The sequence below is a fragment of the Alexandromys fortis genome, unplaced genomic scaffold (assembly GCF_014885135.2).
Source record: "Alexandromys fortis isolate MF-2015 unplaced genomic scaffold, M_Fortis_MF-2015_v1.1 scaffold_95, whole genome shotgun sequence".
NCBI lineage: Eukaryota > Metazoa > Chordata > Mammalia > Rodentia > Cricetidae > Alexandromys > Alexandromys fortis.
The window spans coordinates 6,613,739-6,629,721 of record NW_026067990.1 but is presented as its reverse complement, the minus strand read 5'-3'; the positions used below and the strand labels follow the sequence as shown (position 1 = coordinate 6,629,721).

Here is a 15,983-nt window from a genome sequence, read left to right as displayed (position 1 = left end):
TCAGTAGCAAAAATTACTTGATTTAAAAATTGAAATATGCATTTATCAAAAAGTCACACAAAAGGCCAACAAGTATAAGAAAATATACTAAACATCACCAGTCATCAGGGAAAGGCAAATCAAAACCACAGTAAGGTTCAATCTAGTAAGAATGCCTATTTCCAAAAGGCAAAATAAATAAATAAATGCAAAGTGTTGTAAGGATGCAGAAAAACTGAAGTCCATGTACACTGTTGATGGAATATAAACTAGCCCAGATATTATGCAAAATGTATAGTCATATGCAACATGAAGGTTCCCCAATAACTTAAAAATAGAAACTACTGTATGATCTAACAAACACACTATTGGGTATCTTTCCAAGGGGAATGAGATCAGTATGTTGTAGAAACATCTGATTCCCATATTTACCACAACACTATCCAGGCCATCATTGGAATCAACCTAAGTGTCCATTAATCAATTAATAGATAAAGACTGCTGTGGGACAATGGTCTTGTATGCTGTAAAGATTTGTCACATGTACTGGTTTAATAAAATGCTGATTGGCCAGTAGCCAGGCAGGAAGTATAGGTGGGTGATGAGAACAGAAGAACTCTGGGAAGAGGAAAGACTCAGTCTGCAGTCATCACCCAGACCAAGAGGAAGCAAGATGAGAATACCTCACTGATAAAAGGTACCAAGCCATGTGCCTAACACAGACAACAATTATAGGCTAATTTAAGATGTAAGAGTTAATAAGAAAGCCTGAGCTAATAGACCAAACCAGTTCATAATTAAAGTAGACCTCTGTGTGTTTCTTTGAGAATGAACATTTGCGGGACTGAGTGGTACAGAAACCTTTGTCAACAAAAGACAATGTGGTACATGTGTACAAAAGATCATTATTCGGGTTGTCAAAAATACTATAATTTGGGACAACATGGATGAACTGGAGATAATTATGCTAAGTGAAATAAATCAGGAGCAGAGAAAAGGCCATGTCATGATCTTATTTGTACAAGGAATTTGAGAAAGCTGGCCTTGTGGAAGTTGGCAGAAGAAGAATGATTGCATGTGACTGTAGAGAGTGATGGAGTGGGGGTGGGGGGAAGCTTGACCCAAGGGTATTAAGTTACACCTAGAGAGAAGCAAGCTGCTCTAGTATACATAGAAAGTGACTATAGTAACGATAATATATAGCACATCTAAGAAAGATTGAGGAAATTATTTCCCACGTTTTCGCCATAAAGAAATGCTAAATGTCTGAACAGATATGTATTTAATATTATTTAGATATTAGACAGTGTATGCATGTATCAAAACATCACATGGTACCTTGAAAACATGTATAACTTTTATGTATTTATCAGCTAAAATAAAGTTCATAAAGAGATAAAATAAGAAAATGAAACCAATATCACAATTAAAATTACTTTACATCCAACTAATGTGGCTATGATAAAAAGAGAGAGACTGAGTTAGGAAGATGGCATAGTAATTAAAGCACTTGTTGCATAAGCAAGATGTCCAGAGTTCAGATCTCCTGAACCCATGTAAATGCTGGGTGGATGTAGGGGTCCTCCTGTAATTCCAATCTCTGAAGGTAGAGATAAGTGATCTCCAGACCAAATTGGTTAATGAAACTAGGCAGGCTGTGGAGCTCTGTGTTTAACTGAGAAATTTTGTTTCTGTGTATAAAGCAAAAAAACAAGCAATAAAAAGAATCCTGATAACAAATGTGGGCATCTACAAGCACATTCCCCCACATGCAACAACGCATAGACCTATTCATGCAACACACACAGACAGAGAGAGACACAGACTGACTGACCACAGCAGGTATCAGGTTGTAGAAAAAGGAACTCTCCTTTACTGCTAGTAGGACTCATGCGGTAGCTTTGGAAAATGATCTGATAGTTCTTGCAAGGTTAGACAGAGAGAGAACTGGAGATGTGGTTTGGCTGGTATTACAGTGTCTGTGAGGTCCCAGCACCACAAAGAGAAACAAGATGAAATCCAAGGCAGCTTGGTGGTGCATACCAACAATCCAGTGCTTGAGGAGATGAAGGCTGGAGAATCCAGGAGTTCAAGAAATGCAAGCATGACTACATAAATTTGATTTTTTAATACAGCACTATTCATGATCCATCCACTGGTGAGTGCAAGAACAGCATCTATATAACAAAAGTTTTAAAAATCTTCATTTTTATTTATATGTATGTTTGTGTGTCCATATGAGCCGATGCTAGTGACTGTAAGACCAGAAGAGGGCATTGAATCCCCTGGAGCTGGAGTCACAGGTATTTGTGAACCTTCTGATGTGGATGTTGGAAAGAGAACTCGGGTCCCCCAAAAGAGCAGTGCACACTCTTAACCACTGTGATGTCTCTCCAGAACCCTGTGTATATATTTTTCAATGATATACTCATAATCTTATAGTGTGTGGAAATTTTTAAAACATGCCAACATCAGGGGAATGAAAATTAAAACTACACTGAGATTCTATCCAGTTCCACTAAGAAAGCAAACAGCAAATGCTAGTATTGTTTTCAGAAAAATGGATGCAACTGGAGATAGGCATATTAAGTGAATCAAGACATTCTCAGAAAGACAAATATCATTTTTTCTCTCATTTGTGGTTCTCATATTTTATATAGATTCATAAAACTGCACTATTCATGTGTATATATACACATACAGAGGTGAAACCATTTAGGGAAATAAAGGGGGCTAACAGGAGAGGGGTGAGAAAAGGAAGATTAGCAAGTATGAAGGAATATGCCTAACATTCAGCATATGCTTAATAAATACTTTTTAAAAAAATCAAGTAAATTTAATTTGAAAAAATAAATGCTAGCTAGGATGGGAAGAAAGAGGACCCTTTATATACTGCTTGTGGGAATATGGGCTAGTGGAGCTACTGTGGAACTCAGTATGGCGGCTCCTCATAAAAACAAACAGTGGTGCTCAGAACTAAAAACAGAGTATGAGTCAGCTCTACTTCTCTTGAGTGGATGCCCAAAGCATCTAAATCGATAGACCACAGAGATACGTGCACACCCAAGCTTATTCACGACAACCAGGAAACAGTGTCAGCCTAGAGGTTCGTTAACAAATGAATGGATAAGGAAAATATGGTATATGTACACAGTGGGATTTTGTTCAGCCCTAATGAAAGTAGACTGAACTGAAGAAAATTGAGTTAGTGGGTAAAATGTGCTTAGTGAAATAAGCCAGACTCAGAAATCAAAGTATCCCTAGTTTCATTTCATTCATATAGTTGTTGCTATAATAAAATACCCCAAATAAAAGCAATTTAGAGCAGAAAGGGTTCATTTAGCTTATAATTCAAGGTTACTGTCTATTACTATAGGGAAGTCAAGGCAGGAACTTAATCATAACTGCCACGGAGGAACTTAATCTCCACAGAAAGAATAAGTGCACAGATCCTTTCTTTCTCTCAGCTCGTTTTTCTTCACTTATACTGTTCGGAAAACGGTGGCTACGAAAACCAACTTCAATTAATAATCAAAACAATTACCAAAAATCAACCTAAGCTAGATAAATCTTAGGTGATCCTAGATTGTGTCCAGTTAAGAATCGAAATGAATTAGTGAAGTAAAGTGTCACATTTCATTTCATATGCAGAATACACCCACACATGCACACAGATACAAATATGTATGTGACTCAAAGGTAGGTTTGATTGCAGGGAGAGAGAGGGGTCTAAAAGGATAGCAAAGAAGGGAACAGAGGGCAGTGGAAGAAGATAAATACTGTATGTTATGCTCATACACAGAATACAAACGAAAGGATATGAACAAAGTGCAAATATATATATATTATATATTATATATTAGATATATCATCATTATGAAATTCATCATTCAAATATAATTGAGCTGCATGGTGGTGACACACACCTTTAGTACTCAGGAGGCAAGGCAGACAGATCTCTGTGAGTTCGAGGCTAGTCTGGTCTACAGAGCTAGTTCCAGGACAGCTAGGGCTACATGGAGAAATGCTGTCTAAAAAAAACAATGGAATTGAAAAGGCAAAAATGCTAAGTGAAATAATTCATCTACAAAAAGACACATATTGCATGTGTCTATCTACAGCAAGTCCAGTATAGGCAAATGCCTTGTGATTGAAGAAGTTTAGTATGGTTACCTTTAGTCAATTGGTTTTAGAATATGTATAAAGAATATGCTTGCATAAGGTGCTAAATATATTTCAAAATTTATGATGACAATTGCACAATTCTGCAAATATGGGAAAACCAATTCATTATATCCTTTACACTGGGATGAGAAGAATTGAAAGATCGTTGACATTTTATTATTTGTTTTTTGAAATCAGGTCTCATGTAGCCTGAGACAAAGGTCTTGATTTCTCTACATAGCCAAGGATGACCTTGAACTCCTGAACATCTTGTTTTCAACTCCCAGATGTTGAGATCCAGGTGTTTGTTACTACCTGTGGCTTCAGTGAATGCATTAAATGAGTGAATACTATGATTTGTGCATTACATCTCAATCTGTGGTACAAAAAAATGAAATGATAATATTATGTCACTTGCGTTAGGTGGTAGGTTCTTGGGTGCATGTTTTATTAAAATACTTAAAAACTGCATTTATGTTATTCTTTGTGGCTAAAATGTCTATCTTATTTAAAACATTTTTAGAAACCTGACTGACCTGACTTCTTACTCTACCACTTACCAGTTATGAGTTCTTAGGCACATTGGCAGGCCTGAGCCTGCCAATGACTTATCTGTACGCAGAGGTGGTAATAATAGCAACTTCCTCATGGCCTCTTACAGCCGCATGCCTGGTACATTTTCAATGCTATTATTAGCTAAAGTGCCCTTTAAGCAATTGAACCACTTGTGCTAAAATGTCTATGCTAATAGCCACTCTTTTTTAAAATACATTTTTCCCTTCAATTTACTTATGAGGATGATGATGGGGTGGGGGTGGGGACGGGGGGGAGAGTGTTTGCATGAGTGAAAGTGGGTACAAGGTCAGAGGAGAACTTTTGGGAGTCAGTTTTCTCTTCCACTGTGGGACTGGGATTGATGGATTGAATTCAGATGGTTAGGTTAGGCCTGTTTGGCAAGCACTGTTGCCTCTGAGCCAACTCCCCAGCCCAACAAAGTGTGGTCAATGAAATCTCATGTCTATGGTAACTTTGTTTTTTTTTTTTTCGTTTGTTTGTTTTAGTTGTGAGTTTTGAGGAAGGGACTAAAAAATAAGTTAGAACCTTGTGATTTTATTCTTCTTTGTAGCTGAAAACTATGTCTTTGTGTATAAATGCCACATTTTGATTGCCCATCCATCCTCTGATGGCTTGGCACCTGGCTTGACTTCACGTCTTGGCTCTTGTGACTATTACTATGATAAGCCTGCATGTGCAGGTGTCTATATTGCATACTGACCTTGATGCCTTTGAATACATACTCAAGGGGGGAAGGCTGGTTTTTTATTTAAAACTGTAGTTTTAAATTTAATTTTTAAAGGAACTTTCATACTTATTTCCATTGTCAAAATATCTTCTACTTCTGAGGGTTAATATCGACTATTTTCTAGCCTGGGTTTGGGACTTCAAGTCTAAGACACATCAAAAGTCTATTCTTTTCCATCTTGAGCTGTGTCCAGAACCCATGACTGTTCTGCATCGCATCCAGTCTGTGAAATACAGGCAAAATGAGTCTAATTCAATTGTATTGAGGTAAACTCTTAAAGGAAGTGTTACACAGCTCATAGTAAGTGTTAGGTTCCTTACCACTGCCTGCTGTTTACCTGTTTGACCTCTTGAGACTTGTATCACACAGCACCCCAGAAACAGCAGGGTTTGGAGGAGACAGTAATTAAATAGCTAGTAGAAGAAAACATGAAGGATCAGTGACACACAAAGCCTGGAGAAATCTGGGTAAAAGCATGTCAGAAATGGGACTGCTTCCACATCTCTCACCTGCACAAAAATACATTCAACAATTGGTCAAAGATCCCAATGTAAGACGAAGAACTTTGAAACTGCGAGGAGGAACCCCTGAAGGATAATACAGGCAAGCCCTTTCTGAGGACTCCGTATGCCGGAAATCAAGCGAGAATCGGCACTTGCCACTCTGGAGATGTGATTCTTTTCTTTTTCTTTTTTTTTTTTTTTTAAAAAAAAAAAAGCCTTCCTCACTGCAAAAGAAACAACTGAACAAAGAGACAGCCCATAGAATGGGAGAGAAATCTTCTCCAGGATGTCAAAGAAGTGTTCTCAAAACTCAGAAGTGCAATTGCTGTGGGGTTGCCCGACTCGTGCTTTTGCCTTTTTGCCTTTTCCTTTCTGATACTGGCCAGATCCTGAGCCCACTTTTGCCGGTACTCAAGTTATTCTCACTCCCATGTTCCCTGCCTGCCATGTGTCTGCTTGTCTGCCATATGGCTGGCCTCCATGCTGGCTTGGCTCAAATGGCGATCTCTCTCTCCTCTCTCCAACTCCCTCCTCTCTGCAGCTGGTAAGATTTACAGCTTGCTGGCCCCGATATTTTTTTTTTAACTCTAAGAAAAAAAAATTCTTCAAAAAATAGTCATTAAATTTAGCCAAAGAAGAACTAAGACAATAAATAAATGGACAAATCATCCAACTAAACACTTTCCAAAAGGAGAAGCACAAATGGCAAATTTGGGAGGGGGGTAGAATTCAATATTCAATCATCAGGAAGATAGAAATCAGAAGTGTACTGGGCTTTCCATCTCACCCCGAGTCAGATGCTTCTCATCAAGAAAGCAACAACCAAAGTTGGTAGACACAGGGAAAAGAAACTGTGTTGTGCATGGCTTATGGGAATATGCCTTAGTCTAGCCACTATACAGAGTAGAAGTTCCTCAAAGTACTAAAAACAAAACTATCAGCTGTATAAGCCCTTGGTACATCATGGAAGAAACGAAGGCAGCATATAACAGAACTATACACACTCGTGTTTATTGAGGCTCTTAATTGTAACAGCTAAGCAATGGAATCAGCTTATGTGGTGTGTGTGTGTGTGTGTGTGTGTGTGTACCTTTATAGCTATATATCTACTTATACCTATATATCTTTATATCTATCTATAATAATAAAGGAGCGAATGCTGTTTACAGGAAGTAGATGGAAACAAAGATCAACATGTTAAATGAAATAAGTTTAATGCGAAACACAAAAATTGCCCTTTTTTCTCATATTCAGGAACTAGAATTAAAGATATACCAGATAGTATGTGTATTTGAGAGGGTGAAGAGGATTGCCAGGAATTTGATGCTAGCCTGGACTATGCACTGATCTGATCCGAAATCAAAACAAAGCAAATATCAATCTGAATAGAGTAAACCGACTATATATGACTCAAGGGGCAAGAATAAGAGAAAAAAGTGGCTATGACCAAATCAAGACATGCTCATATGTGGAAAAGTCACAATGTAGCTCGATAATACATGCAATCAACATATGTTTATCACAACGTAGACAATAATGCTTGGTACATGTAGGGTGAACCTATTAATGTTAAAAGGAATTTTACTTGAGCAAAGTCTTTCCTGATTTTTCCTCTACCCTAGCCCTAATCCTAACCCCCTAACTCATTATAATACCAAGTTTCCAGCATCTTTTTGACAAACCTCTTGCAATATATGTCTACGGTGTTTCACTTGATAACTATATTTCTCTCCCACAAGAGGTGGGCCCTCTCTCCCTTGATCACCCCCACTTATCCTCTCTGGGGTATTTACAAGCTTGTCTACAGTGGGTGCTCAATAAATTATTTGTGGCATTAGTGGATGACCAAGCCATGGGACAATAAATTCAGTCTTGTCCTATAGAACAGAGATAATTGAGAGTTGAACTGGACACCACACATTCCCAGAAGTCCTCCTGAGCAAGGCTTTCTGAAGAACAACCAAGCGTGGGGAAAGCCAGGACATTACCTGTGCTGAGTGAGCACGTTGACTGCTGAAGGGTGATTTGCACAGTAAGCCAGGTACATCGATTTAAAATGAGGCATGAGGTTCAGTAGACAGCCTCCTACTTTGTGCTGGTTTTCTGGAAACCTGTAAGGAAAACATGTCAAGTACAGAATACAAACTGGGAAGCAGAAGGTAAAGATACTTGCAATTGAGCCTAGAAACAGGTAAATATTTTGATGTATCGCCACGGGGGTTATGTATTTGTTTATTTTTAGGCCCACCGGAAGCACTTTGTCCCTAGAATATGCAGGTTTTGATCACAGATTAAAATTCTAGCCACCTGGCTGGAGAGATGGCCCCTCCAGAGGACCCGGGTTCAATTCCCAGCACCCACATGGTGTCTTACAGGCATCTTTAAATCGTGCATGTGATGCACAGACATATGCAGGCAAAACACCAATGCATATTAAATAAATAAAATTTAAAATTAATCTAATGTACAGGATAAGATTCTCACTTGGAATTAGTAGATAGGACTCTTTTTGTTTCTAGGATGGTTATATTCAAATTTCTCTGGACACACTATGAATATTCAAATTCACACCAACTTCAAACACAGACAGAACTGAATTGAACAATGTAACACCCCTTGGACAAATTTCATCTCCATGAAGTTCAGAAAACAGGTTATCCCCCAATTTCCATAGACTGATGAAATCTATCAGTTTTTCCAAGATATACTGGAAAATCAATTTTATACCAGAAATATGCTTGTCAGAAGATCATTACAGTGAACTTTGTAATATAATGTTTACTAATTCAGCAATCAAATAGCCACCAAAACTATGCTGTTGGGGTTGGAGAGATTGTTCAGTGGTGAAGACCACTGGTTTCTATTCCAGAGGACCTGAGCTCAGTTCTCAGCATCCCCCCACACTGGTGGCTCATGACTGTCTGTAGTCTCAGGGGATCTAGCTCCCTCTCTGGTTTTTGAGAGTACTTCATGCACATGGTGCACACACATACATAGATTGCAGGAAAAGCACCCATATACATTAACTAAAATCTTTTTAGAAATCATGCTGTGGTTCACACAGGACATATTATACCCTTCCTTGTCCAATTGTGTATGTGTTTCAAGTCAGCCCACAACAGATACAATACCAGGAGTTCTACAAAGAAACAGATTGGACATGGTGGTAAGTATTACAATGTCAGAGGCAGAGGTGGAAAGACCCTAACTTCCAAACCCACCTTGGTTACATAGTGAACTTTGGCCCCTGCTGGGACTGAAGACATGGGGTTGGGGTGGGCAAAGTAGGGGTCAGAGGTGTAGTTCAGGAGTAGAGAGCCTGCTTGGAACACACAAGGCCTCAATCCAAGCAGCCAGAAAGGGAGATATGAAATGAAAGATTTAAATGACTTTTCCAAGTAATATTCAACACATAAAATAAAAATGTGTTACCAGCTTCAAAGCTGCTATCATTGGCACCGCAGAGATGGCTCAGTGATTGAGTATACTTGCAGCTCTTGTAGAGGACCAGAGGTCAGTTGCCAGCACACATGGTGGCAGATAACCATACCTAACTCCAGCTCCAGGGGATCCAAAACCCTCTTCTGACCTGGTACACGTACATACATGAAGGCAAACCCTCATACAAACAAAGTAAATGGTGCAATTTAAAATTAAATCCAGAAACAGTTTACTAGATGTGAAATCTTCGCACGCACCTGGTGCTTTGACAGTAAACATGACCGCTGTCCTTGTATGGTGGTTCATCTTGATGTTTTTACTTTGTTCTAGGACAATGGGTTGATATTGCAGCAAATACATAAACATCAAGTGCCCTTGTGCCCAACTTAATCTTATAATCCCCATACTTAGGAGGTGAAGGTGGAAGCAGCAGAAGAAGTTCAAGGTCAGCTTCTACCACATAGGGAGTTCAAAGCCAGTATGGTCTATGTGACACACTGTCTCAAAAACCGATTAATTTTTAAGTGTAGAAGGAAAGAGCAAAATCACTGTCTTACTTACTTTGAACATTCTTCCAAGGCTTGGCAGAGCGTCTGTTGGAAGGCGCATACTTCTTCAAAGTTTCCCAATAAACAAGTAAACTCCACAGTACTAAGGCTGAATTTAAAAAAGGACATGATGTTCCAGTTAATAGAATGGAAAGATGTGTCAGCTATCTAGTTGGAGCCCAGTGGGCCGATAGCTTGCTGATAGCTGGCAAGTATGAAAGTCAAAATGCTTGTTTTTTTGTCTTCTGCTTTTTTAACTTATGACAACTCTATGGCACCCTCGTTTAGTTTCCTTCCTTGCTTTATCTTTTCTAAGATAACAATAATGATCATAAAGAAAGCTGGTGGTCATCAGAGGCATTTAGGTATGTTGTTAAGCCATGAGGAAAACAATGTGTGCTTAAAATATTAAAGCACAAACATGGCAGTACAATATGATTGGGAATAAGTTAAAAATCTGTGATATATCTCTTCTAGAGAGAGAAGATAAGAGAGTGACTAAAACATTATGTTCAACAATCACAGAGAGGAGAAGGTACCAAAATTCGCTTTCTCTAAAATAAGAACACGCAAATAACAACTAAAACCATTTTTCATGAAAGGGAATAGAGGGGAGAAAATAAAACTGGATCTTGTTATTGTTATCTGTTGGATGGAATGGAGTCAAACAGAGGCAAACTGAATGATTTTGTGCAGGGCATCTACATGAGGAACATTCCCATCCATTGTGCCCTTCCCAAACAGTAAGTGATGCTAAGAACAGGAGGCAACCCTCACAAGGCATGCAACAGTCAAGCAAGTGCTTTCCAAATGGGAGCTTCAGTTGCTCTGTGAGCTAAGCACCATGGCCATTTACCAGCCAAGTGTCATTGTACAGGCAAGGAGACAGGCATAGTGAAGGTGGCGAGCAATCCACTGAGCATCAAAGAGCAATGGATAGCAAAGAAAGGGTTATACCAAACATTTTAACTCCAGAAAACACACTCCCAAAAGCACTTGTCTGAAGATTCACTTAAGAGGTGGATGTACTAGCATTCTCTCTCCTATAGAATAGATAATCCTGGGACCGCCTTGCAGAGAGGGCTCAAAGGCTAAGAGCACTTGATGCTCTTACACAGGATCCAAGTTCAGTTCCCAGCACCCACATTGAAGTTGCTCACAACTGCCTGTAATTCCAGCTCCAGGGGTCTAATGCCCCCTTCTGGCTTCCTGCAGAACCTGTGCACACATGGCATATGCTCACACAGACACACACATAATTAAAAATAAAAAAATAAAGCTTTTAAAGAAATGAATTATCAGTCCTAAACACATGTACATATGAGGAACACTGAGTGGGTTCAGAGAGACAGGGAGGCATTGGAAGTGGTATCGGAAGGAGTGGAAACAGTGAAAATACAGTACTCACAAAAGAAACCCTTGGTGTGGGAGGGCCTTCTGTCTGTGTGTTAGTTTTATTGGTTAATGAATAAAGAAACTGCCTTGGCCTGTTGATAGGGAAGAACTTAGGTGGGGAGGGAGGGGAAACTGGATTGAATGCTGGGAGAAGGAAGGCGGGGAGAGAGAGAGACACCATGGATCCGCCATTGGAGATAGACGTGCTGAAACTTTGCTGGTAAGCCATGACCTCGTGCTGATATACAGATTAGTAGAAATGGGTTAAATTAAGATGTAAGAGTTAGCCAATAAGAAGCTAGAACTAATGGGTCAAGCAGTGATTTAATTAATACAATTTCTGTGTACTTATTTCAGTTCTGGGTGGCCTGGATGAACAAGCAGTTCCTAGCAATAAACCCTCATGAATATAAAAATTAAATTAAAAAATATATACAATCCTAAAAAGATGTGGTAAGGCCCACCTGAAATCACAGCACATGAGAGGTAGATTTAAGAGGGTCATATGTTCACCCTGAAGCTAGCCCTAAGCTACATGAGAGATATAGTCTCTAAACAAATTTTAGAAGCATAGACATATTGTAGCTAATTCCTAGGAAAGTATTTGCAAAGAAGTTTTGCTGACTAATCAAAAGGGAAGATCCCAGCAAACATTCCCAGTAACCCTCAGAAGGGACAAGTTCCCAGTCCCTGGGCTGGTATGCCCTTTTGAACTGTGAACTGGAAACCCCCGCCCCCTGTTGTCTGAAGAGACTCTGGCAGCCAGTAAGTTTCTCTGGCTACTTTTCCGTTACAACCCCAGCAAGCAGGGCCTCTGAACTTTTGCAACCTGCCCGAGAATGTATCTAGCCTCTTAGCCATCAGACAGTAAACAGTCTGGCTTGTTCACATCCTTGTGGGGTGAGAAGACAGTCGGAACTGGTGGAAACACTCTGACTTCAGCGTGCACATCAAGCTGAGGGTGAGGGCAAGGCTGACCCCGTCTCACTCCTTCTCTCCTTGGTTCAGGGTTGCCAGTTTGTTTCTTTGGCATTTGGAATCTGACCATCCCCCCACCCCCGTTCAGGATGACTTCCTTGATGGCCCCCTCTTCTGCGGGTTCCAGCAAGAAAACAGAAGGCACATTTCAGATAGTGCATGGCAGGAGACATGGTAGAGCCAGTCTGGTCACTTGTTGACTGTGTGACAGGCAAAGCAGTGAGCCTGTCCAGACTGCAGTTTCTTATCTACTCAGTGGAGACGGTCTGTTCTCCCAGGAAACTAGAAAGGGCAGTGAGCTGTGTTCCTATATCACTCTATAAACTCTGATTCACATAGCACTTCACATTTCACATAATAAAAACCAAACACGGGAATATAAACCGCTTCCATATGAAGAACGCTTCCCACGGCGCCATGAGAATAGTCACATCAAAATTCAGCATGACGTTTTGCTTAAACAACATAATTTGGGAAAGGAAAAAAAAGGAGAAAATAGTGAACTATATTAAAGTCATTTAAGTCTGGAGTTGTTAGTTCAGACAAATGGCCACAAATTCAACTTTTCCTGAGGTACAAGGGGAGCATTTTGTCTTCCACTGTGTGAGCCAAAGTTTCTACTTTACTTACAGATTACAATCACTAGCGAAATTTAAACAGCTAAAGTAGCAAAGAGGGACAGTCATTATTAGTTAAATCCATCAGCCCTACAAGCATAAACAATAAATGGTTAAATTGATGGTGTCTTTGGTTACGGAGTATTAACATATATTTTGCTTTCATGAAAACTCCATCTTCAGCTCATACTTTCGAAAGCCATTTCCGGTTTAGTAAGTTTTGCACATTTTGCTTTCAGAATGCTTTCCACCTCGTTATCATTCCCATGTGCCTGAATGAAATACTGGCTGGAATTGTGCTCTCCTAAACATTTGCAAAATGCCACACTCTTTCCGCCTTGGGAGCATGGGAAAGAGGTCCGGCTTGGCAACTGAGAGTCAGAGCTAGCATGAGAATTTCCAATTTATGTGATTTCCAAATAAAAGTTCCAAGGAATCCATTTTCTATATGTACGACCGGACCCATCCCTTTAAAATGCACAGGAAGTGCGGAAACTGAAAGACAGATCCCGTGCACCTGCACGTTGGTTCATGTTGCAGCACTAGTGAGCAGATCCGTTGTCTAATATTGCAGCCCTGCTCATGATAGCTGAGCAACAGGATTAACCCAGGTGTCTAGTGCCGGAGGGATGCACAGGGGAAATGTGCTGTGTATGTACAAGAAAGGGTTTAGTTATAAAGAAGAATGAAGTTATGGCATTTGCAAGAAAATGGATGTAATTGGAAAAAATCATATTAAACAAACTAAGCCAGGCTTAGGTAAATATCATGTGTTGCCTCTTATTTATTTTATATAGATACATTTTGTGGGGGGACAAAGAAGACTAATAAGAAGGAGTAGGACAAGAAACAGGAGGGCAAGGAGGCTGGGACTATGCTTAGTATATAAAATATGCCCTTGCATGGAAATTCTTTAACTAAAAATATTTTTAAATCATATTTTACAGAAACAGAGAGTAGAAGAGTAGTTACCAAAATTTGAGATGATTAAGGAGGATTGTGAAATACAGAAAGGACAGTTAAGGGGTATAGGGTACAGCTGGATGAGGTATAACCTCTGAATGTTCTACAGCGCAGTAGGGTTTCTAGGGATGCCAAAAAGTAATTGCATATTTCGCAGTAGCTGCTGGATCTGCCAATTACCCTGACCTGATATTATACATTGTAGAGGTGTACAGAAATATCACACTCCATCCTATAAGGATGTATAATTATTTAGTGCCAAGTGTTGAAGTTTAAAAAATATTAAGTGGAAAAGAGACAAAAATACCCAGTACAGAAATTATCATAGGCAGAATCTCAGAGAAGTCCATTCCTTCCACAGAAAACAAGCCAAGCTCTCCAAAAGCTATGTTTTGCATAACTGCCATTGCCCTGACCATGTTCTTGGCAGCCTGTGATCTGTGGGGATTCTTTTAAAGGGCAAAATCAATTATTCAGTGGCCTAGGAATAATTCCTCCAAGTGCTGACATTATCTTGCTGTGTTTTACTAAGGGTTTAAAGAGTCTTACTTGTTATTAGACTGCAAGGGTCTTAGGTAAGTAACCAGAAGCGACTGAAGTTCTTTGGCATATTCTTTTTCAGTATCCAAGATGTTCTGTAACACCTGTAGAGACACAAGAATAAGGTCTCATAACAGTCAAGCAAGTCCAAGGTCAGAGATTTAGATTTTCTATTCAAACTCCTAGAGAACAAGCATCTCAGTTTACTTAGACTGGTGCTAAATGTCCCAATATGAAAAACAAATGTACTTTAGTTCACACCAGAAAAATATTTTAATAATTATCTGGCAGCCAGTTATATGACATAACTTATATGAACACAATTATTGAAAATTATTCACAACTAAAGAAGCCTTACCACTTGCATGGCACTGCTTTAAATAATTTTATTGAAGAAAGGGTAGGTTAACTAACAAAGGTTCACTATTCCCATTATATGAATAATAAAATTGCAAAACATTCAAGACTAAGAGAATTCAAGGATAATTATGACACAAAACATCAAGGATTTGATTTGTGAACTGTTTCTGATAAGATGTTTATGGAACAAAATAATAATATATAGTACATTCTTAAGCAGGGTTAAATTGGTCTTTCAGTAAAAACAAAGGGTGCTCATATGAACAATTAAAATAGAAAAGGAGACAGTACTGTGAAGAATTTAATGAGAACAATTCAGTCATTATCTGTTACTAATAACACAAGATTCTTTTTTGTTCTTGGTTTGAGACAAAGTTTCACTCTAGTCCACAATGTCTTGGAACTCACTAAGGAGCCCAAAGTGACCTCAAATTCACCATAATCAACACGCTTCAGCCTCTGCAGTGCTGAAAGTACATTGCCAGTGAAACCCACCACACTGAGCTAATCATAAAGTCTATAGAAACAACCAGTGTATGATATACAAGTTCTCTTTCCCCACAGGTTGCAAGGCCATCTCCCATTTCCCAGCCTGTTCTGGAAGCAGATAAAACCTCATTCCAGCCGGGCAGTGGTGGCGCACGCCTTTAATCCCAGCACTTGGGAGGGAGAGGCAGGTGGATCTCTGTGAGTTCGAGGCCAGCCTGGTCTACAAGAGCTAGTTCCAGGACAGGAACCAAAAGCTATGAAGAAACCCTGTCTCGAAAAATCAAAAACAAAACAAAACAAAAACCTCATTCCAACCAATTATATATGACCAAGTTAATATTTTGCTGTGTTTTTCACATCTTCTAATTCATTGGAAAATCTTTCCTATACCGATGGCTTTGCTGCTTACAGATAGGGAACTTCTTCCACCATATCTGAAGATGGGGACATTAAATGGGGAGCTACAAGACAGAGAGAAACCTGTGGCTAGGAGAAGCCCAGTCATCTACCAAAATGGAAGAAACCCACAGCGGACACTGCGTGTCTGTGGCTTCCACATTAACTGCATTCTATAGGACTTCAGCTTCCACGGGAGTCAGCTAATTTTGGATTGAAAATAGTTTTAAAATGTCACCTGAACTGAATATATATGGACTTCCCCCTGCCATTATTCTTTAACGTCTATACTATAACATAAGGCTCT

General features: G+C 39.4%; 1 protein-coding gene across 7 annotated transcripts in view; it reads right to left on the bottom strand.

Annotated features, from left to right (window-relative positions):
* The window catches only part of Arhgef6 (Rac/Cdc42 guanine nucleotide exchange factor 6), a 121,113-nt gene that overhangs the window by 39,454 nt on the left and 65,676 nt on the right, over positions 1 to 15,983 (bottom strand). For all 7 annotated transcript variants that reach the window (XM_050159691.1, XM_050159689.1, XM_050159690.1 and 4 more), the window contains 3 exons: positions 14,441 to 14,535; positions 9,952 to 10,047; positions 7,938 to 8,060 (listed from right to left, as the gene is read on the bottom strand). In XM_050159691.1, the coding sequence (XP_050015648.1) occupies positions 7,938 to 8,060; positions 9,952 to 10,047; positions 14,441 to 14,535 (314 nt within the window). The remainder of the gene's footprint in view (positions 1 to 7,937; positions 8,061 to 9,951; positions 10,048 to 14,440; positions 14,536 to 15,983) is intronic.